Source organism: Beta vulgaris, chromosome 3 (genome assembly GCF_026745355.1).
Source record: "Beta vulgaris subsp. vulgaris cultivar EL10 chromosome 3, EL10.2, whole genome shotgun sequence".
In the NCBI taxonomy this organism is placed as follows: Eukaryota; Viridiplantae; Streptophyta; class Magnoliopsida; order Caryophyllales; family Amaranthaceae; genus Beta; species Beta vulgaris.
The window spans coordinates 8701157-8723977 of record NC_079204.1 but is presented as its reverse complement, the minus strand read 5'-3'; the positions used below and the strand labels follow the sequence as shown (position 1 = coordinate 8723977).

General features: G+C 35.7%; 5 protein-coding genes across 7 annotated transcripts in view; 3 read left to right on the top strand and 2 right to left on the bottom strand.

Annotated features, from left to right (window-relative positions):
• Window positions 1-20853, bottom strand: part of LOC104888565 (heavy metal-associated isoprenylated plant protein 39) — a 66365-nt gene extending 45512 nt beyond the window's left edge. For all 3 annotated transcript variants that reach the window (XM_057393552.1, XM_057393554.1, XM_057393553.1), the window contains exon 1: window positions 20850-20853. The gene's annotated coding sequence lies outside the window, so the exon portion shown is untranslated. The remainder of the gene's footprint in view (window positions 1-20849) is intronic.
• On the top strand, window positions 1132-7560 carry LOC104888561 (pentatricopeptide repeat-containing protein At3g54980, mitochondrial). Its single transcript, XM_010673580.4, has 3 exons — window positions 1132-3981; window positions 5649-5796; window positions 7017-7560. Exon 1 carries the CDS (start codon window positions 1335-1337, stop codon window positions 3894-3896), a length of 2562 nt encoding a protein of 853 aa, XP_010671882.2. The 5' UTR covers window positions 1132-1334; the 3' UTR covers window positions 3897-3981; window positions 5649-5796; window positions 7017-7560.
• Window positions 9114-11222, top strand: LOC104888559 (pentatricopeptide repeat-containing protein At3g54980, mitochondrial). The gene has a single exon (XM_010673579.3). The coding sequence runs from the start codon at window positions 9114-9116 to the stop codon at window positions 11220-11222; it is 2109 nt and encodes a 702-aa protein (XP_010671881.2).
• On the top strand, window positions 14737-16023 carry LOC104905551 (uncharacterized). The gene is made up of 2 exons (XM_057393290.1): window positions 14737-14947; window positions 15515-16023. The coding sequence occupies exons 1-2, from the start codon at window positions 14737-14739 to the stop codon at window positions 16021-16023; spliced, it is 720 nt and encodes a 239-aa protein (XP_057249273.1).
• LOC104888558 (exocyst complex component EXO70A1) lies at window positions 18008-21002 on the bottom strand. Its single transcript, XM_010673578.4, has one exon. The coding sequence runs from the start codon at window positions 20454-20456 to the stop codon at window positions 18438-18440; it is 2019 nt and encodes a 672-aa protein (XP_010671880.2). The 5' UTR covers window positions 20457-21002; the 3' UTR covers window positions 18008-18437.
• Between the last annotated feature and the right edge of the window lie 1819 nt (window positions 21003-22821).

The following is a 22821-nucleotide window of genomic DNA, read 5'->3' as shown; positions in this document are numbered from 1 at the left end:
CCGCTTTTTTTAATCGTGTGTTTCGTGAAGTTGTTGTGAAAGAAAAATAGTACAACCTATAAAATAGAGAACCATCATAGTCAAACTTTTTTTATTGCAAACTAGACAATTTGAAAAGAAAATTGAGGCAAATAGAAAAGGTAGGTAGAATATGAAAATACGTTGAGGAGGAGAGAGCCTAAATTTGTTTATCTATTACTTCGTAGATTTAGGAATTGGGATTTCTAGGGGTGAGCTTTCCCATTTTTCTTAGCGAAGTATAGGGTTCAGTTCCTACTTCAAGCATTTGCTTGGGATTTAAGGAGTGTTTGGAATTGGAGGGTATTTAGCTTATAATGAGCTTCTAGACGGGGTCATGTGCAAGGGAAACTACGGTTAGGAGGAGAGAGCCTAAATTCTTTCCTTTATTACTTTGTAGATTCAGGAATTAGGGTTTCAAGGGGTGAGTTTTTCCATCTTTCTTAGCAAAGTATGGTTTCAGTTCCTACCTCAAACATTTGCTTCGAATTTAAGGGGTGTTGGGGGTTGGAGGGTTTGGTTTATAATGGGCTTCTAGACCGGGGTCTTGTGCAAGGGCAGCACAAGGGATTTATGCTTACCTCTATTTAAAAAGAAAAATTTGTAAAAAAAAAAAAACTTTAAAATGTCCATTGGAAAACAACCTTATAAAAGTTTTACTTTTGTTACTTATCACCTTTAACTTCAACTTCTTTGCAAAATAAAACCTCGTACCTTTTTTCCGTTATTGACCCACATTTAGAACATCATTTTAGCAATTTGAGGACTAGAAATAAATTATAATTTTTTTGATCAATGATTTTATGACTTTGGATTTTATTTTATATAGAATTGAGGAATTTGTTAGATTAATAATTCTAAAAGGAAATAAGAGTGCAAATAGAGGAGATAAAGAGGAAAAAGATGAGGGCTTGTTCTCCCCAGCTTATTTTCAGTTCAGTCCAGTTCAATTCATTTCATTTCATTTCAGTTCAGACCAGTTCAATTCAATTCAGCTCTTGACAATACTTTTACTCTCACATATCACTATTCATTTCAGTTCAATTCAATTCAGTTCAGCTGTTTTATGCCGAAGAGAACAGACTCTGAGTCAAGGTCGGAAAAGAAGCCCCGAAGTTTCATTTGACAACAAAACGAACTATAACTGTTAAGGGTTTGTAAGTCCAAAAAAAAAAAAAAATTTACTTCGTAGATCCGGTCCATTACGAGTGACGACACAACCCAACACTGAATAGCATAAACTGTGCTGCATAAAACATAGGGTTCACTTCACTGGAATCAATTTCTTCCTCCATTGCCCAAAAATCATCTGAAAGATGAAAACTTTAGCGAAATGTCTGCCTATTTCCTCACACCATTTCCGTTCTTCAACAATCCACAAACAATTCTCTCAATCTTCATCAACTTTCTCCTCATTATCAGAACCCTTAACTTCCCAGCAACCAATCTTAGAACAAATTCCAGAATCTTCATTTCCAAATCAATCAGCAAACTCAACTGATCTAAAAGAGGCAAATTCTCAAATACCCATCTCACAAAATCCCACAAATCTTTCTCAATCTGATGTAATAAACAGTTTATCAAGCATAAAAATTGGGCCTTCAGCTTCAAAGTACTTAGAATGGGCTGAGAAACAACCAGAGTTTAGTGTTGGGGTTGATTCTTTTGTGTTGCTTTACAATTTAATGGGTTTAAAAGGTCAGAAAAGTGCAGTGAAGCAATTGGTTTCAAGCCAGAAATTCCCTGATTCTACCACTGTAATTCAAGGCCTCAATGATTGCTCCAAAAGGTTTGATTTTGCTTTGAATTCAAGGGTTTTTAATTACTTGTTGTATGGTTATATTAATGCTAGAAGAATTGAGGATGCAATTTGTTGTTTTGATTGGATGTTTGAGAACAACATTCATTTCATGGTGTCATATTTAACTGTTCTTTTACGTGTGTTGCTTGTAAACAATATGACTAAGGAAGCTGTGGAGTTGTATGATAAGGTGCTTGGTAAAGGGATTGTTGGAAATGGTGATACCGTTGGTATGATGATGGGAGCTTGTTCGAAAGATGGGAAATGTACGGAGGTGGAGCGATATTTTAGGATAGCTAGGGATAAGGGAGTCAAATTAAATCCTGCCGCGTATACTTGGGCTGTTGGAGCTCTTTGTTTAAAACCTGATACGAAGGCGGCTTGTGAGCTATTGATGGAGATGAAAGACAAGGGTTGGGTGCCCTCTCAGGGTATTTACACCAAAGCTATAGTTGCCTGTGTGAAGCAGAAGAATATGATGGAAGCTTTGAGGTTGAAAGATGCAATGGTTTCTTGTGGGAGACCAATGAATTTGGTGGTTGCGACAACCTTGATGAAAGGATGTTGTGTTTCTGGTGATTTGGAGAGTGCTCTAGGTTTGTTTGTGAAACTAGCTGAGTGGGGACTTTCTCCTAATCGAGTCACTTATTCAGTTTTAATTGATGGATGCTGTGCAAAGGGCAGTATGGAACAAGCATTTGAGCTATATGACCAAATGACTGAAAATGGTATTGAAATTAGTGTGTATAATATTAATTCATTGATTAAGGGGTGTTTAAAAGCTCAGTTATTAGAGAAAGCCTATGAGCTGTTTAACAAGGCGGCAGAATCTGGTTTAATTGATGTTATTTCATTTAATACTTTAACGTCGTGGCTCTGTAGAGATGGTAATGTGGACGAAGCTTGGCATCTATGGGGTAAGATGGTAAAATGTGGAATCAAACCTGATCTATATACTTATAACAACCTTATACTTGGCTACTGTAAGAAAGGAAATGTCACTATGGCACATAGCTTGTACGTTGAGATGATTGCTAAGGGTTTTAAACCCAATGTTGTCACCTTTACAGTTTTGATGGACGGGCATTTCAGGATTGGTGAGGTGGAGAAAGCCCTAAACTTGTTCGATGAGATGGTGAAACAAAGGGTTGATTGTACGGATTATACCTACAATACAATCATTTCTAGATTGTGCAGACATGGCCAAACATCTCATGCAAGGAGCACGCTAGAGAATTTCATGAAGAAATATAAGTTCATACCGTCTTGCATGACCTACAATATAATTGTTGATGGATTAATTAAGGAGGGCCATCTAGATACTGCATTGTCTGTTTATAATGAGATGGGTGAGAAAGGATTCTCTCCAAATGTTTCTACATACACAATTTTGATGGATGCGTTCTGTAAGAGCAATAATATTGATCTTGCTTTGGAAATGCAAAAGGAAATGATAAGCAAGGGTGTTAAATTGGATGTTGCTGCATATGGCACGCTTATCAATGGTTTTTGCAAAAGAGGGGACATGGAAAGTGCTTGTAGAGTTTTTCATGAGCTGTGTGAAGCAGGGTTGGCTCCAAACATAAATATTTATAATACCATGATCCGTGGTTACATTAATCTGAATAACATGGAGGCAGCTCTTTCATATCATGAGAAAATGACTGAACAAGGGATTATCTGTGATTTGAAAACATATACGACTTTGATAGATGGACTTCTAAAGGAAGGTAAATTGCTTTCAGCTCTAGAATTTTACGCCGAAATGCTAGCAAAAGGAATTAGACCTGACAAAATTACATATACGGTTTTGGTGAATGGTTTATGTAAGAAAGGCAAACTGGAAAATGCACGTGACTTGTTCAAAGAGATGGAAGAGAAGGGGTTGACTCAGAACTCTCTGATATATAATGCCTTGATTGCTGGTTATTTTAGGGAGGGTAATTTGCCTGAGGCTTTCAGAATGTATGATGAAATGCTTGAGAAAGGTCTTACACCAGATAAAATGACTTTTGATTTTCTAATGAATGCAAACTTTAAGCCAAGTTACCAATCAGCAAAGAAGTTACTTACTTAAGCCATCGGACATGGGCACATGGCTATATTCTGCAAAGAGGCCCAAAGCTCTATGTTGCATGAGCTTTTTGCCGACTTTCTGACAGGTAATGTGCTTAAGCTTCCTGCTTACTATGCTCAAGAATAACATCTTATTACTTTTCTGGGGGGATTTTTGTATTCTGTCTTGATGAAATGCTAAGAGGAAGTGAGAGAGGAAACAAAACCAGTTTTTCTATTATAGCTTTGTATTCTAGCACCATCGCATTATATGTGGTATTTGAAAGTTTGTTATTCCTTCTTATTTTATTCTCTGGGGGGAGGTGTTCAAAGCATAAAATAAAGGTTGAAGGAGAAATTCTGCTCTTTGCTAATCATTTCAAAGAATCTTACCCATATACTTGCTGATGCTGCAGCCTTGGTCTATCCTTTTCCAATATTAGTTTGAGAGAACCATTTTTCAAGTATTGATCTGGTGAGAGCATAGCTTAATCAATCTAATGCTGTAGGAAAGCTCCTTGTTAAAAATGGCCCCTTGTACCTGGAGTAAGGTCTTCTTTAATTACATATTCTTAAAACTTGTTAAAGTTAGTATCTTGTTAAATACATATCAGCAGAAATATATATTATATGGAGAGATTACTTTCAATGAGGTGATACATTAAATACTGATCTTGGAGCCTCAGTTGGACCCCTTTATTGAGTATGGGTTGGGTGTCAGCATCCTGATGGTCGGTATCTATGCTGTGGTAAATTCTTTTACCTCTTGGAGTCGCAACGGTCCTAATGCCTTGGGGCTAGAGTTGATCTTTGGATGGAATCCAGGAGGTGCCTTTTTTGGGGGGTGAGGACTTAGGACCAAATAAATCCTATATTATCCTGCCATCTAGGAGCTCCTATCTTATTTACTACCCTGACATTTTCATATATGCTGATCCTGCACCACATTCCTGTATGTGATAATTAATGGCACTTTTGTTTTGTGTGCCAGTGTAACTGTATTAGATTATGATATTTGAAAGTGCAACACTGTGGTCTTTGCATAGATCCCCTGCATTTACATTTAAATGAGCGCATCTTTTTTTATCATTCATAAAATTTTGGCTGCCCTGTTGATCAACACTGTATCACAAGATTAAACAAATTTTTCAAGTTTATGTATAATCCTTGTGACTTTGATACTAGTGGTAGTTTTTGTATCTTGACTCATGCAGCTGATCCCATTTTCATGGGATTAAAGCTCTGACACTGTTGTTGCTAAAGCTTTGTCTCTGTAACATGTCTGAACTCCGAATCATTTTTCATGGAATTGATGTTGGAGGGAATGAGTTCTATTTGTGAGCTTATGTAAAACCACAGACTTGAAGCGTGGTGCTCTTAAGAGTTCTCTTCTTCATGCTTGATTTTTGCTCAGAAAACTAGAGAAGTGGTATTCAGGCTTGTATTTATACAGGTGTTGCTGCTGGTCAAGGTCCATTTTGTGTTGTCCAGTACTCCAGTGTATAATTGTTTCCATCTGGTTCTTGTACTACTCATGAATCCTTTGGTCGAATATTTCTGGGCCCCCATATATAAGTCCGCGATATTGCGTGGTTGAAGTAGCACTGTCCTGTATTTGTTTCCTCATGTTTAAAGATATTTGTGATTCGTGACTTTTATGTGAGAACGCGATTATGTTTGATTCAAAATGTTGCAAGTTCCTAGCTAAAACCACTTCAGATGAATCATAATGCACCTTTTTCAACAAAATTATAACAATGTGAGTAATTTGCAGAAGGAGATTGGACACTCAAGGGGAGCAGCAAACTTGAGTAGGCTGATAAGAGAAATGTTGAAGATGGAGAGAAGTTATTGACGTGCTGCACTCCAATCTGCTTGAAAGGCACAAGTAACCAGTGAAGTATGTATAATCAGAAGAAAAGGTATATTCTTGTAGTCATCTATACTTATGTTAGAGATTATGTACTCTTTTCTAATCATTCAATCTTTCTAGACAACTATTTAGCTATTGGGCAATCTTTGTTTTGTCTGGATAGATGGGCATATTCAATTATTCATTGAGGGAGGGTGCGATATATGTTTTTTCTGCCTTCAGGAGGTTTTTGTTTTTCATGTTGCAGTTTTGACTGTCGTAGTACCTTGTAGATTTACTCTATGGCTTTGTTTGGTTGGACAGAAAGCATCTCTAATGGAAAATGAGTTTCCTGTTTTTCCAAGGAAAACTCAATTGTATTGTTTGGATGAAAAATTTGAGAGGAGATGAAGTCTGGAAATGAAAGGGAGAGGATGGCTGGGAGGAAGGAAAAAGGAAAGTGAAGACTAGGGTGGAAAATATGGCAGTCATTCCTTTTAAAAAAATGAAAAAATTTCCACCTTTGGAATATTATTTTCCACCCTTTACAAACCAAAGGAAAATTGGAAAACCACTTTTTGAGGAAAATGTTTTCCGCCCAACCCAAACACTCCCTATGTTACTCAGACCTGAGTGCTTGTGTGTGACACATATATGTACCCATGGATCCCACTTGAAAATTTTATGAATATCTTCTGATTTTAGCCCAATTTGAAGTTCAAAGTGTCCGTGTCCATATCCATGTCGGAGTGTTGAGGACGTGACATGAGTATGTGAGGTGAAATGAAGAGTCCAAGTAGCGTAGTGAGGTTGTGTAACGAAACATAGCTAGATTCAGGCTGTTCTCAACTCATAGTTACAACTCTTCCATCACCCTCTGTCCCCCCTCCTCACCTTATTTGTCCTGATCTGGTGAATTATGCTAAAATATTGTACTTGCTTAGATGTCCATAAATGCAAGTATTTTCAGTTTAGGTATCAATAACAAAAGGCTTTCTTTGTTTTTCCTTTCCTTAAACTCATGATCAAAGACAACATTAATGGAACTCTATCTTTGTCTTGAAAACAAACATATTTCATCATGCGAGGTCGATAAGAATCGCCTTAGATGAGGGATGGAGGAACATATATCTTACTGCTTGCTGGCCTCCCTCCAGATTTAGTTTTCACCTTCATTATGTAATTACATCTAGTAATATGAAAGCATTATCCAGACAGATAAGTACTATTTCTTTACTAGAATTTTATAATGTTGATCTATTGCAGGCTGATTTTCGTACTTGTGTTCAGGTTTCTTCTGGGGTTTATTAACGCTCCTGATTGGCGCAGTACTTTCCCGTAGCTGAGATGCTTACCGTTCTCTCAAGTAACTTTGTTGCAGGGCCACTGAAAGCCTTAATCGTACTGTTCCCTGATTCGACAAGGCTAAATAGAGAACTTGTTCTCCCACCAACTCGAGAGGACGAATTGTGTAGGGCCCGTACCAATTAAATTTACCAAAGTTCCCTCTCATACTTTCTCGATGGCAAACAATTTTCGATATGGCCAGATTCCATAAGATTCAATCACTCAATGCTTTCTCAACATTCGATAATGGTGATTTTTTGCCGTTCTTTTATCCCATTACAAGCATATGCACTCGAATTGCTAGCTCAAATTTGGTGATAAATTGTGCTTCTGGTGCTGAAATTAGGTGGCTTATTTAAGTAGAAGCTTTCAATCTGAGGTTTTAGTTACTGAAAACATCTCCAAAAGCTGTATATGTTTCTATGTGCAAATATTTGTAACTGGAACCAGTCTTGGAACTACGGCTTCATATATGTTTTGCAATACTCATTTCCATGAAGCTGATAGGAAAATAAATAGATTTTGAAAATTTTGGCAATACTTGTTACAGTTGTCTTGCGCAGGAGATTATACGAAGTAAGCTAATACTGTTCCACATGTTTCAAGTAGATGGTTCAGATTTCAGAATAATACGTACTATCGTTTAACAATGAGTAAAATCTATGGATATATTCTTGTAGGACTAGGACAGTGATGAAATACAGGTAAAGTGGACTCAACAACAAATTGGCAAACAAACTTCAATATTTTAATGGTGTATAGTCGACGATAATGACAGGATTTGATCCTAGGTTTTGGATACCACATTTCAAGATTTTAACCAACTAAATTCTTGGGTTAATGTTTGTGTAACGCTTGTAAGAAAAATACAATTATGAGATTGCTAATACATTTTATTTTTTAAAAAAAATTGACAGATTTGTCACAAACAACAATATACAAAGAGATGCATTTCATATTGACTCTTTGTAATAACAAGTATTTTTGGAAAGTAACTTTCCTCAAAAATTACAATGACATGCTTTGATGTGCATATGTATGAGACATTCATGATTTATTTCACACTAATGACATTGGTAATTTGGAAAAAAGAGGGTTTAACTCCCTAAGACACTCCTCTATTTTCTAAATAAATCTCGAAAAACCCATAACTTATCCCTATAATGATTTTTTCACTTCTTATGACACCACTTTCTTTCTTTTTTTCCACCTTTTGAACCTCATGTCATGTTTTGAGTAATTTAATCACACATAAACTCAAAATTGATTATTTTGAGTTTTAAATCGTAAAATACATAATTTTACTCCTTGTGTTTCAAAATATAAGGCATTCACGCTTTACGAAAATTTACTTTGACCACAAATATCTCTCAAATACGATAAATAAAAATTATAAAAATTATACCGTTGGATTCGTCTTGAAAAATACTATGATAATATTATTTTTAAATTTTTTTTTATCATCATAAATTGAGAGTAATTAACGGTCAAAGTTCGACCTCGAACCTCGTGCATGCCTTATATTGTGAAACGGAGGGGGTAACGTTTTTTGAAAAAATTGGTTAATGAAATTTTGAAAATTAAAATTAAAATGTATAACCTCTCCACCTAATCAAGAAAAATTTAGCAAAATAGGACCATTTTTTTTAATTACGACGTGCTTTCTCCTTAATTTGTGATGAAATGGGTGAAAATTATTGGTGACACTATTTAGTTACTAAGTTGTCGTTTTTCAGATAAAAAAATTTCATCTGGGTAACCTTGTACGAGAGTCCAGAGAAAATTTATCTTACCACAAATTTTCAAAAGGGGCTAAAAAATGATAATTTGGTAAGTTCTAAAAACAAAAAGCTCCAAACAAAAAGCTCCACATACTAATACCTAAATTTTTTGCACAATTTTGCACAAAATGGTGCATAGTTGTTCGCATGGTCGCTCCCAATGAAGGTTCACTGGCAAATTTACTGGTTGAGTGTGTTTTGCCTTCAGTTATGGCAAATTAGGGTTCATTGGAACTATTAAGTTTTGAAGATCCTGAAAATGAGATGGACAAAAACTTTGCCAATTTCTTCATTTCTACTACATACCAAATCTTTCTCTTCTTCTTCAACCTCTCTTACCTCAATTTTACTCTCGAAACTGAAAACCCATATACCATCAGTAGATCCTCTAATTTCCCAGAAACCCATAATTCCAAATGAATTACCACATTCAGATAATCTCAAAGCTGGAAATTTGCAAATACCCATCTCACAAAATCATCAAGATTCCACCTCTCTTTCTCAATCCAATGTAGTAAGTGTTTGTTTGAGCTTAAAAAATCACCCTTTATCTGCTCTGAAATACTTCAATTGGGTTGAGAAACAACGTGGATTTAGTGGAGGAGATGAATATTTCTATTTTTTGTTTCAAATTTTGTTAAGCTCGAATTGTAAAAATGGGGAGAAATTAGTGAGAGAATTGGTGTCAAGTCAGCATTGCCCTGATGCTACTATTGTCATTCAAGGCCTGATGGAAAGCGCGGCGAGGTTCGAGTTTTGTATTACTGATCGAGCTTTTAAATCTTTGTTGAATGCTTTTGTTTATGCTGATAGAATAGATGATGCAATTGTTTGTTCTAATTTTATGCTTGATCATTTTGGTAAGTGTTTAGGGACATCATTTGCAAATTTTCTATTGTTAGCATTGATTAAAATGAATAGGTTTAATGAAGTTGAGGAGTTGCTTAATAATATGTTTACAAAAGGGATGACTGGAGATGTCAAGATCATTTGGAAATTGATGAGATCATGTTTAACAAGAAGGAAATTTGACGAAGCGGAGCAATTGTTTAGGAAATCTAAGGATATTGGGTTTCAATTAGGTGAAAAAACATATAGTCGTGCTGTTGAAGCTGTTAGTAAGAAACCTGATTCAAATGCAGCTTGTGAGTTGTTGAAGGAAATGAAAGAGAAGAATTGGGTGCCCTCTTCTTCTACCTTTAACTATGTTATTAAAGCGTGTGTACAGCAGAAGAACATGGTGGAAGCTTTGAGGGTAAAGAATGAGATGATTTCGTGTGGGAGACCGATGTATATGGTTGTTTTAACCAGTTTAATGAAGGGATATTGTGAATTGGGTGATATGGAGAGTGCTTCCAGTTTATTTGCCAATATCATTAAGGATGGACATTCTCCTATAAGGCTCGCTTTCTTGGTGTTAATCAGAGGATACTGTAAGAAGGGGAATGTGGAAGAAGCCTTGAAGCTTTACAACCTATGTATAAAAATGGGTATTCAATCAAGTCTTTATATAACCTTTCTATTAATTAAAGGGTTCTTGGATGCTCGGGCATGGGAGAGAGCTTTTGAACAGCTTATAACGGCAGTTGACTCTGGCGTTATTAAAAGAGCTGCATATAACTTTCTTATGGCATGGCTTTGCGCAGAGGGTAAAGTTGATAAAGCTCGGCGGTTGTGGGAAAAAATAGTGGAAACTAAAAGCATACCAAGTGTAGTTTCTTACAAGTATTTTGGTAAATATAAGGAAAGTAATGTTGGTTTTTCAGATGATATGGTTGGCAAGGGTTTTAAACCCAATGCTATCACCTATACAATCTTAATGGAGGGTTATTTCAAGAAGGGAGAGGTGGAGAAAGCCCTCAAAGTATTTGATGAAATGGTGAACCAAGGGACTTTCTGTATAGCTTACACATACAACACTATCATTCGTGGACTGTGCTACAATGGCCAAACATCTCAGGCGAGGAAGATGTTGGAGAAGTTCACGGAGGGGGGTAATTTCACACCATCCTTCACTACTTACAATTTTATTATTGACGGATATATCGTGGAAAATGACATTGATTCTGCATCGTCTGTCTATACTGAGATGGCCAAAATGGGAATCTCTCGGGATACATTAGTGAAGAGAAATTCGGTTGACAACTTGTGCAAAATCAATGAGCATGGTCATGCTCTGAAGATGATAAGTATGATGGTGGACAAGGGTTGTCACATGGATGTTTCGGCATATGAGGCACTTATTTATGGTTTTTGCAAAAGAAGAAAGATGAAAAGTGCCTTGGTACTTTTCTCTAAAGTCCTTTACGCAGGGTTGCCTCCTAGCCAATACATTTTGAATTGCATAAGTAAAAGTTTCAGGTTATAGAAGAAGAACACGACATAGAAGTAGTTGGTCCTCAGAAGGATAAGAAAACAGAAAGATGGAGCAGAAGATTGCCTGTAGTTCAGAAACACAAGCTGCTTCAGTTTGATGGATTTTGTAAACTTTTATATAACAGGATAACTAAAGATGGTTGAATCTGAATTTAGAAGGGAAAATATCAGCTGCTGTAGGATTTAATGCATTAAGTGTGAATAAATGGTATATTGCATTGTCAACTTGTCATCAATTCCATTTTTGAAAAATGAAATTTGATCGTGTTCTCTCTTCTGCTGGTTCTCTGTCATATATTCTTCAGTTTTCATTTCTTTATTTGTGGCGTTTTTTCCCTCTTTTTGGTCTTGTTCATGAAAGAACTGTCCAACTTTCTCATGAATAGGAGATTTCAGTGAGATGAAGAAAATATACTTGTAGTTGATTGCATAATGTTTATTAACAATATTACGCGCCTTCTTGGACTACCTACAAACAACAATCTGCACCTTCAACCTCCCTTCCTCACCAGATTCCATGTTTTGCATAGAGCGATTTTATTTGCAATTCCGTGGGAGAGGTGGTAGCTCAATGGAGTAGCAACCCAAATTCTAGGGCATTGTCCAAGGTTTGAATACTCACTCCAACAATATGTTGAGATAATTCTTGTGGTGGCAGTGGATCTTCAAGCCTGTTTAGCATTGTACCCAGCCTTTGAGCTGGTGTGTCGTGCATGCTAGTAGCCAAACAAGGGTTGGTTTTCGGACCAATTATTTTTCCTAATAAAAAAAAATCTTATTTGCAACTCCTAAACCTTCTATTTCAAATAAAATTTCCTAAACACAACTATTCAAGTGACCTCACAAGTTGAATGATACCCACCTCGCAAAACAATCAAAAATCCAACCTTTAGATATAGTAGTATATATTAAATGCTTAATGCATAATCATTCTCTCTGTCTTTGCGTTGTTCGAGTTGGCTGAGAAACTACCAGTGTTCATGGAGAGATTAAATCTTCTGTGTCTTTCATATGCTGAGATCTGAAGCTATTAGTGAGAGAGATTTTATGTTTGATCAGTGTTCTATTGATGATACGGATACCATTGTTACTAAATGCCTCAGTGAAAGTGCCACTTTGCTTTTCCATTAGATTGGAAATTTGTTTTTGTTGGTAAACGTAGAATTAATGATGCAAATGCAATGTTATCTATATATATATATAAAACAAGGTTCAATTGGCTTATGTGTCAAGCTAATGCTCATTTTGCCACATGTCATCACTATACTTATTCTTATTCTTTTAGTGCCACGTGTACAATGGATCAATTACAATCTTATAAATTTGGTAAGTTTAACTCAACAAATGGAATTGCTTTACAATCATATTATTTACGGCACAGTTGCTAACTAATAGTAAACAATATTAATATTGATAAAACTTACCATTTTACATTACCATTTATGTAACTTATCAAAAAAATAAATGTTATTATATAAGATGTTCATGTAATCACACCCTAATATAAATTGATTTTCTTCCACTTCTTTCTTTACACGAAAAATAAAAAAAATTCAAATGAATCTCAAATAAAAAAAATAAAACTACCATGTTAGCACAAAAACAAAATGGCGTTACCGTAAACAAAAACAAAAAAGATGAAGTTTACTACAAAAAATTTAAATTCATAAAACCCTAAATATTTAACAATGGAACAAACTTATATTGTCTATTTTTTTTTACTAACTTTAAAATTATTGTGTCACTCACCGGTAGAAATCATCCTTATTTCAATAATCTTAATTCTAAATTTTTTTATTTGATGGGTAATTTTTAAATTCCTAATTGACAGTTATACTACTAATATATTGAATTAATTTTCACTAACTGTTAAAACTTAGAATCTTAATTTTTTCAATAAATTTCTCACTCACTAACTGTAATAAATTACAAAATTTTCAATACATTGGCATATTGATATTTCATTCCAACCTTAGCTTATATTATTGATTTTTCTCACTCACTATTATCAATTTTAAGAATTACTCCCTCCTTTCCTAAAGATCTTCCCTCTTTCCGTTTAAGGGTGTTTCCAAAAGATCTTCCCTCTTTTGCTTTATTCCTTATTTGGCAAAACAAATTTCCCTATTACCCCCTCATGTCACTATCATATGGTCCACCATTACATTATTAATTCAATTTTACTCCCTTTCTCTCTCCTACTTTAACCCCTTTTATTTGTTTATTTATCTTAACCCCTTTCTCTCTCCTACTTTACTCACACCATGCCCCACACAACTTGATTTTCCTTGGTATCTGTAGGAACAGTAAGTGGGAAGATCTTTAGGAAACGGAGGGAGTATATGACTCATATATATATATATATATATATATATATATATTATATATATATATATATATATATATATATACATGGAAACATAAAATCAGTTCAATTTCATCATAATTAGTCAAAAGCAAATTTTTTTTAAATGAACTTACCAAATAATTTCAATCTATATTGACCCATTTAGAAAATTTCTTCAAACTCCATATCAATCAACTCCATATATTCCCCTCAAAAAAAAATCAACTCCATATATTTGCGGTTTTGCATGCGGTCTTTAAATCTTCTTCACTTTGTAGATCGAAGATTCTACACCTTGGTTGTATCAAGGAATTATAGTAACCATGCTTCAAATGCAAAGAACATGGAGATCAAAGGCTTAATTTCTTCATGAAACCCACATGCATGAGTTTTATATTTGTTGTTGATGCAAAAATCGATGACTTGGAGTATAATTTTGATGGATAATTTGTAGGTTTAAAGTATAAAAAAAATGTAGCTAAGAGAGATTTGCTAAAAAAACGTAGATAAGTTGTATGCAATAATCGGTAATAAGATAGTTTTGGTTCTAATAAGTTTTAGAATCATCTAGGCGTGGGTTGTAATAGATAGAGATTGTATGTAGAGAGAGATTTAGAATCAATTTATGGAGAAGATGATGTATGTAGTTGTAATAAGAGAGATTGTATGATATTTTTTATTAATAAGTTAGAACACATAGTGGACTTAGAGCATTATTTTATAACCAAGGGCCAAATTGTTTGAAGCATCATTATAGTAAAGTGGTATGCTTATTTATGGAGAATACAAAATTTGAAGCATTTTGATTGTGTCCAAATATAAGAAAATATAACTTTTACAATCAAAGTTAATCTTTAAATAAACACTATTTTACTAGCTTCCATTTCACTCTTTTTCACTAAAGGAAAGAACTTACCACTTCAGATATTCAAATGTGTAAAAAAATTATATGGACTTGGCCCACACTAAAATCGTATGGATCTATGCTAATTCATGTTATTTATTAAAAAAAAGTCACTATAAAAAAATAGATATAATATCTGAGTAAATATAGATTGTAAAGTTTGATGATGTGGAAAAAAAACTGCAAAACTTTGCGCTAGCAGACATTGAAGCTAAGCTACAAAGCAATGGCAGCACATTACGTAAATTCAGCGAAATGCCATATCCTAATGATCTTATCATAGAAGACGGGCAAAACAAAATGATAATGGACGAGCTTTCCTATGACCGAGGGAAGTTAGAAGAGGAGTTCCAGCGACTGTTTCAAGGATTAACAACTGAGCAACGTGGAATTTACAATGAAATTATGTCAGCTGTATCACGAGGAAAAGGAGGGGTGTTCTTTGTATATGGATACGGAGGAACAGGTAAGACGTATCTTTGGAGATTGTTGTGTGCCTCATTAAGGCGTAAAGGAGATACCATTTTGCCAGTCGCATCAAGCGGAATAGCTTCTTTATTGCTTCTGCGCGCGAGGAAGAACTACTCATTCTAGGTTTGGACTCCCGTTAATAAATGTTGCTGAGAACTCAACATGTGTTGGCATTAAGCCAGGCTCGGACTTAACCGGACTCCTTATGAAGACAAAGTTAATCATATGGGATGAAGCTCCCATGATGCATAAATACTGCTTTGAAGCTCTAGATAGGAGTTTAAAGATGTTATGCAGTTTGTGAATCCTGCAAATCAAGATATCACATTTGGTGGCAAGGTTGTAGTTTTTGCTGGTGATTTAAGAAAAATATTACCCGTGGTGCCTAAAGGAAGCAGACAAGACATTGTCTTCTCAGCAATAAATAGTTCTTACTTATGGGACTTTTGCCGAGTACTTAGGCTGACAAAGAACATGCGCCTTACAACAGGTTCAAGTAATTAAAATGTTGATGAAATTAGAGAATTTTCATAATGGATACTCAATGTTGGAGATGGCTAAGTTGGAGGGCCAAATGATGGTGAGGCCGATATTGAAATACCCCGTGAAATGTTTGTAGATGGGGGACATGACCCTATTGCGACAATAGTAGAAAGCACATATCCTGACATAGCGGATCACATTTGGGAACCAAGTTATTTTCAAGAAAGAGCTATTCTTGCTCCAACCAATGAAATTGCTGAGACGGTTAACGATCACGTGTTATCTCAATTGCCAGGTGAAGAAAGAACTTACTTGAGTTCAGATGCAATTTCAGTGGAGGAAGGAAATTTTGGAATTCATGAGATGTATTCAACAGAGTTCCTAAATACAATTAAATGCGGAGGATTACCAAACCATAGTATACGACTGAAGGTTGGAGCACCAGTGATGCTCCTAAGGAATATTGATCAAAGTTCTGGGCTATGTAATGGCACAAGATTGGTCGTTAAGCACTTAGGCGATCGCATTATAGAGGCTATTGTGGTATCTGGTAGTAATTTGGGCAATAAGTCTTCATTCCACGAATGACGCTGACTTCGTCAGACTCAACAAAATTTCCCATCAAGTTCCAACGGAGACAATTCCCTTTGGTTGTGTGCTTAATGACAATCAATAAAAGTCAAGGACAATCACTTTCGCATGTTGGCCTATATCTTCCTCGGTCTGTTTTCAGCTACAGACAATTTTATGTGGCCGTATCAAGAGTTACTAGCAAGAAGGGTTTGAAAATTTTAATAGTTGATAAAGAACGTGGAACATCAAATGTTACCACGAACGTAGTGTACAAAGAAGTATTTCAGAATGTTGGTTAAATACTCTTATTATTAATGTTACTCAATAATTAATTTTTATTTTCATCCACTTTGTTGACATGTATTTTTTTTACCTCAGATTTTCATGATTTATATTGCATGCGAACTTTAAGTGCTTCAAAATATGTTGCAACAATATTTACAGATATTACATTTGATGTACACAATTATCTCAAAAAATAAACTTCCCGTGCATTTTTGCACGGGTTAAAAGCTAGTTTATGAATATTTTGAATAACAGGGCATAAACTTAGATGGTGACAAGAGTTCCTGCAAGATTTGATGGTTGAGCGTGTGGTTGATGAATGTACGGGCAACGAGTTAGTCTTGCGTGGACCTAGTCCACAATAATATTATTGCGAACCAAAGCTACTTATTTAACATAATGACCTTTTATTCCATATAGTAAACCCTTTAAAATCTTAAGTTACACTATACAATTACTCCATCTGTTTTATTTTATCATTCTCACTTTAAAATCTTAAGTTACACTATACAAGTACTATCTACCATAATGATTTTTTTTTTTAGTATAATTACCCTTTCTTACATTAGTTTATCATAATAAAAAAATTTACTTTGTGACATCGTAACTTTTTTTTTCACATAGTTAAACTTTACAATCTATATTCTACTCATCTTTTATATCTAATTATTATATATAGTGGCTTTTTTTTCATAAATTACATAAATTAACATTAGGTCCACATTATTTAATATTAACCAGGTTCATATAAGTTTTGTACCTTACACAAAGGAAAAAAAGGAGGTTGGCTCATTAACTGCCTAACTCTTTGTCATCCGATTTTATTTAATTCCTATGGCAGATGTAAATCTTGTAATACTATACGTATAAATTTTAAAACTCTGTTATGTTTACATTCGATTTCCAGTCCTGCACATATTTAGGTTTTTTTCGATCCATATGAGCTACGAAGGCAGTACAAAAAAGGGGAGGGAGAATTCGAACTTGTGACCTATCATTTACAGCACCTCAATCTTACCTATTAGGCCAAAACATCCATGATTTACGCGTATTTAGTTCAATTGTATAGATACGTACATTAGATGATAAGTGAGTCTATCACAGCTCTAAACAAACATTTTCTTTTGCGCCATTTAGAGACCATATGATGTGATAATGATCTTATGTTGTACTTATGAATCAGTGAAGACGGACTTCCTAGTTCCTACACAAGATTCACTTTCTTAATTTCTTAAGAATAAATAAGTGTGAAGCTTCGCAATCAAACTATTCGAATAGGTAGTTGAATTGCTAGTTTGAATAGAATCCTGGTTAATTCCTCAACATGGTTATTGAGTTATGTAATGAATTCTACTTACGAAGTGCACATGATTCTTTGTGGTTGACATATGCAATGAATTTCACTTGGAAATCTGCACATGTTGTCTCTACAACTACAAGTTTCACTTTTGATTTTTCTCTTCTTCTTTTTTCCGCCTACCACAAGCAGAACCCAAGAACATCAGAACCTAACTTCCCATTTTGTTTTCTGTTTGATCAATCTATAAGTTCCCTAAATCAATCTAACGTTTAGTAACATTGAATACATACATACACAATCAGAGCTCCAAAGACGAGCGTTTTGGGATAGCAGCAAATCAGTGGACCGACTTCATATCTCTACGCCAACATCTAGCCAAGGCGATCAGAATGCGTACAGAAATTTAGCAGGCAATTACTAAATGAATGTTCTATTATTAGTTTTATATCAATTCATTTGTCTAATACACTTAATGATCCTAATTGGGGGAGGGGTGTACATCAAGGTCCTGCCCCAGACACTTTCTCCAGATGATAATTTAGCTAATGTTGGAAGTACCTTAAATACCCTTGACAAAATTATACATTATACTACCTCCAATGAAGAAGGCGAAGGTAGTAATTTACTTGCCTGGCCCTATCCCTGTTAGCCTCAACAGTGTCATAATCTCTCCGCGCTTGGAACTGGCAGTAACCCTTGTAGGCAAGCAGTTATCCCGGGCCATAACAGAGTGCAAAACTAAGACCTCCGAGGATATGAGTTATATACAAAGATCAGCCTTTGCATACTTGATTGACACTTGAGGACTGGCTGTTAAGCTGACACAAATAATAAAGCATACATATTATTTTGAACCAGTAGGAGATGGTTGATGTTGGTCTGCTGGGACATTATTAAACTTTCCACTAAACTGCCTTCCTTTAAAGCTGTTAAATCTGCCTGGTTTTGGAAGAAATAAGGATGTAATCATTTTCTCCAAAGACTGTGCTGTGTATTTTGCATACTTAGTGGAACTTGAATCTTGTTCAACCAAAGGACCGTAGTTCTGCATGTAGCTCCTGTATACAGGCACAATTGCTTGTACAATAAGCTGCCATGTTTTCTCTCTCAACTCCTTATCTGACACAACCCAGCCGGACTGCTTCTTGTGAATTTCATCAAAAGTCTCATTGAATTTTTTCAGACGCCGCTTGACAAGGTCACGAGCAGTAGCACGACCACCTGAGAAAAGGATCAGACCTTCCCTGCTCAACAAAGTGGGAAGCTTCCCCCACGTTTCTCTCAAATAAATAGCAGCATAGTATTCCTTGTACTGTTCATGTTCTTTTAACCAGGTATCCCCTAACAAACTCCCAATCTTTGTTCCCTTTAAATGCTTGTATAAATGCCAGTGGTTGTTCATCAAGAAAAGATATGAAAGGATGGTATCCTCATACATCTTGGACCATGCCTCTAAGTTCAGTTCAATTGCTTTAAGTATTTCGAGAATGGCATTAACTAGAAGCCTCTCTTGGAATTTTTCATTTTTCCAACTCCGTTGAATGACTAGAACCTGAGTTAAAAGTGGTTTATAATCATCCCCAAGCAATCTATTGCAGTATTCAGTAACAAAACTCACCAGCCTTGGAACACTCCCATCAATAGGTGGTGGTGTCTGCCTCTGCAATTCAACTTGAACCAGAAGTTCCCAGAAGATCTCGCATGCGCCCTCAATGACCCTCTTGATAAGATCCCTGGTCAAATTTTGGATTTCAGCACAAGCTGCGCCACCAAACAGCCGGTTAAAGTCCAGCCTAAGTTTGTTCAAAGAAGCAAAAATATCCAACAGCTTTAGAAGCTTAATTGGGTCCTTCTTGCTCTCAGTCACAGTCTTCCCAAATTGAAGGAAGGCCAAAATTCCAGCCTGAGCTGCAATTTTAGCAAAGCAACCCATCCACACATCCAAGCCAATCCTCTCAAATACATCAATACATAACTTGTACTCTGCCTCAAACAAATGCTTCACAGCAAACTCCAAATGCTTCCCCCACTGAGCTATGTACCCCTCTATGCTCTGTACATCATTGAACTCGGATACTGAAATCTCAAGATAATCCAAGTTAAGAGCCTGCAAACTCGCCCGCACATTCGAGCTTCGGACCTCAACGTATATCGATATGCAATTATCAAGTCTTTTATTAGCAATCAACCTCCCAAGAATCGCTTGAAGCTTCTGAATCACTGCTACAGGAAGAGGAGATGGGGCAATACAAGCTTGATCATCAACAGAAGACATAGGAAGCGGGATACTATTTTCAGTCAATAAACAACGAAACTCGTTCTCCAACTTATCTAAGGCCGCTTCCAGTAATCCTCCATCAAGGGAAACATTACCCCCATCATTCTGAAACTCTCTAAGACCCTTCAAAGACGTCTTCAATTCTGAAAGATACCGCTCATCAGCAAGCACATTATCCTCCAAATACTCAACTATATCCTCCAGCCATTGAATGGCCAACCCACAATTATTTCCTAAAAACAGCAACGCCTCCTCGAGTCTCTTGAGCACTGCCAAATACCCCGGAAGATCATTCCTCGAGTCCGACAACAACGACTTCTCAAGGCCGTGTACAGCATCAAACACCTTCAGCACGGCAGCAGCAGGGCCGACAGCGCGGTCAATGTGGCCCACAACAGACACAAGGGCATCCTCATTAGCCCTGATAGGTCTAACAGCAGCCTCAAGTGAAGGCAACCTCTGGTTAATTTCCTCCAATCTAGGCCCAGCTTTTTCTAAAGCTAACCCTAAAGTTTTAGACTTTTCTGAGCTCAAATTTAGTGATTTTCTAGCTGAAAACAATCTCTCAATGTTATTACTACCCATCTATTATTCAGAATTGAGCAATCTAGTTGCATCAGAAACTATAGAAATCAAAATGGGGTTCTTTTATTTTGAATTTTATTTCTCTACTTTTCCAACCCCAACTGAAAAAGCAAGCTAAAGTATTGAGATTCAGCTCAAAAAATAAACACTCTATATAAAAATAAATAATTTCAAAAGTTGCTTGTAAAAAGTACAAACAAACACATATATATCGAATATATCGAAATAAATGAATCTAGAGAGAGAAAATGAGTAAGTACCAAATCAACGGCAATGGAGGGTGGCGGCGAAGAGAGAGAGAGAAGTAGCAAAAGAGGGAAAGCCCTTATGAGAGAAATTGGGGAAAAAGCTGAAATCTTTAGGACTTACTCTTTTCAGAGGTTCTGTTTTCTCTGTGAGGGAGGAGAGAGAAAGTGAAGGTGGGTTTTAAAGTTTATTGTTTGCTTGTTTTTGTTGATAATACTAGTAGTAGAGTTTAGAGAAGAGAGGAGTTGATTTAGGTATGAGTTAGCTGCAACTTACCGTTGGTATATTTGGTGTCAAGTGCATTTAAGCCTTAAAATGTGGGTTGCTGCAACTTTTGGCTGATTAGCTTCCGTGCTGCTTGCTAGCTGTTGCAACTTGCAAGTTGTGGACATAGGCTCTGTTTGATACTAGCGTTTGATGTAGCGGTTAGCGGTTTGACAAGATTAAAATGTTACTTAAGAAAATTATGAGTATTTGGGAAGATAGCGCTTGTAGTAGCGGGTAGCCATTAAAGTAGATTATGAGTAGCGGTTGTGGGACGTAACAACGTTTGAGATTTAGAGGAAACGGTCTAGCAAATAAACATTATATAATAATATAAGGTAGAATTATTGATCAATGTTTTTTATTTCTTTTTCCTTTTACTGTTTATTAATTGTTTTATTTTATGGCAATTCAATGTTTGTTTTACAATAGCGGAGATGTAATTTAAATATATATTTTATAGATAAGATATTTTATAAGTATTTTAGTTAAACTTGGTAATATAAATTTTTCGAGTGTTGAATATTTTCGTAGATATATACATTTCTTTGAGCAATTAAAAAGTCGTACATTTCTTTTTGTGTAACTTCTTTAAAAATTAAATATTGAATTTAACTATTGAATGAACATATGAAATTGTTGTAGTTAATTTCCTTTTAGAATAAATGTCATTTATTGTCTTTTACAATTTCAACAGCTACTTTTGCCAAACACTTCTAATTAAACAACTAATTTAATCGCTAATCGTTGACAGCTACTAGTAGACAACTAGGAGCTACCCCCAACAACTACAGCTACTGCAACCGCTAACAGCTATTAGAACTGCTAGTTTTGCCAAACATGCCAATAATATCAAAAGGATTCGAGTTGGGAGTGGATTTCGGCTAATTTAGGTGGTAAAGTTTCTTAAATACCTAATTTTTAAAGACGATTTGGTCTTTTTTTAAAATAAAAATTAGTTCATTGATTTTGAGTCTCATAACATCTAGAAAATGATTCAAAACCAACAAACAGGGGTGAAGCCACAAGGGGGGTTGGTATCCTACGGCTAGGGATAACAATCCGGTGTAGGACGACATGCGAAAAACTTTTTTTTTTAAAAATAAACCGCTACTTTAAGTAGCGGTTTATACACATAAAACGCTATCTCAAGTAGCGGTTTATATATACCTGGGCAAAATGTTGTAAGCACATATCGAACTCTGGCATATATAAACCGCTATTACACATAGCGGTTTATGTACAAAAAAACCCCGATCAGTGCTGCTTCCCCATAATAGGGGGAGTTGGGGATTTCTGTAAAACCGCTACTTGGAGTAGAGGTTTTCATTAATGAACCGTTACTTGAAATAGCGGTTTATATCACTCATCGCCAAGCTATGGACTGGGGGTTCAGGGGCCAGTAAACCGCGACTTGAAGTCGCGGTCAATTAATATTAATCGCTACTTCAAATAGCGGTTTATTTTTACAATAACCACTACTTTGAGTAGCGGCTTATAAGGGTAAACCGCTATTCGTAGTAGCGGTTTTAGGCCCTGTTTGGCACTAGCGTTTGAGGTAGCGGTTAGCGCTTGGACAAGATTGAAACGCTACTTAAGAAAATTATGAGTGTTTGGTAAGGTAGTGGTTGTAGTAGTGGGTAGCAGTTGGAGTAAATTATGAGTAGCGGTTGTGGAACGTTACTACAAGTAACGTTTGAGATTTAGAGGTAGCGATCTAGCAAATAAACCCTATATATTAGCATAAGGTAGAATAATTAACTAAATTTTTTATCTTTTACAATTCCAACAATTACTTTTGCCAAACACTTCTAATTAAACAACTAATTCAATCGCTGATCGCTGACAGCTAGCA

Excerpts from the sequence above, each read along its gene's own strand:
- LOC104888561 (XM_010673580.4), top strand. The coding sequence starts at position 1,335 with ATGAAAACTTTAGCGAAATGTCTGCCTATTTCCTCACACCATTTCCGT.
- LOC104888559 (XM_010673579.3), top strand. The coding sequence starts at position 9,114 with ATGAGATGGACAAAAACTTTGCCAATTTCTTCATTTCTACTACATACC.
- LOC104905551 (XM_057393290.1), top strand. The coding sequence starts at position 14,737 with ATGCCATATCCTAATGATCTTATCATAGAAGACGGGCAAAACAAAATG. Across the intron at positions 14,948-15,514 it reads ATATGGATACGGAGGAACAG|TTGGAGGGCCAAATGATGGT; the intron begins GTAAGACGTATC and ends GAGATGGCTAAG.
- LOC104888558 (XM_010673578.4), bottom strand. The coding sequence starts at position 20,456 with ATGGGTAGTAATAACATTGAGAGATTGTTTTCAGCTAGAAAATCACTA.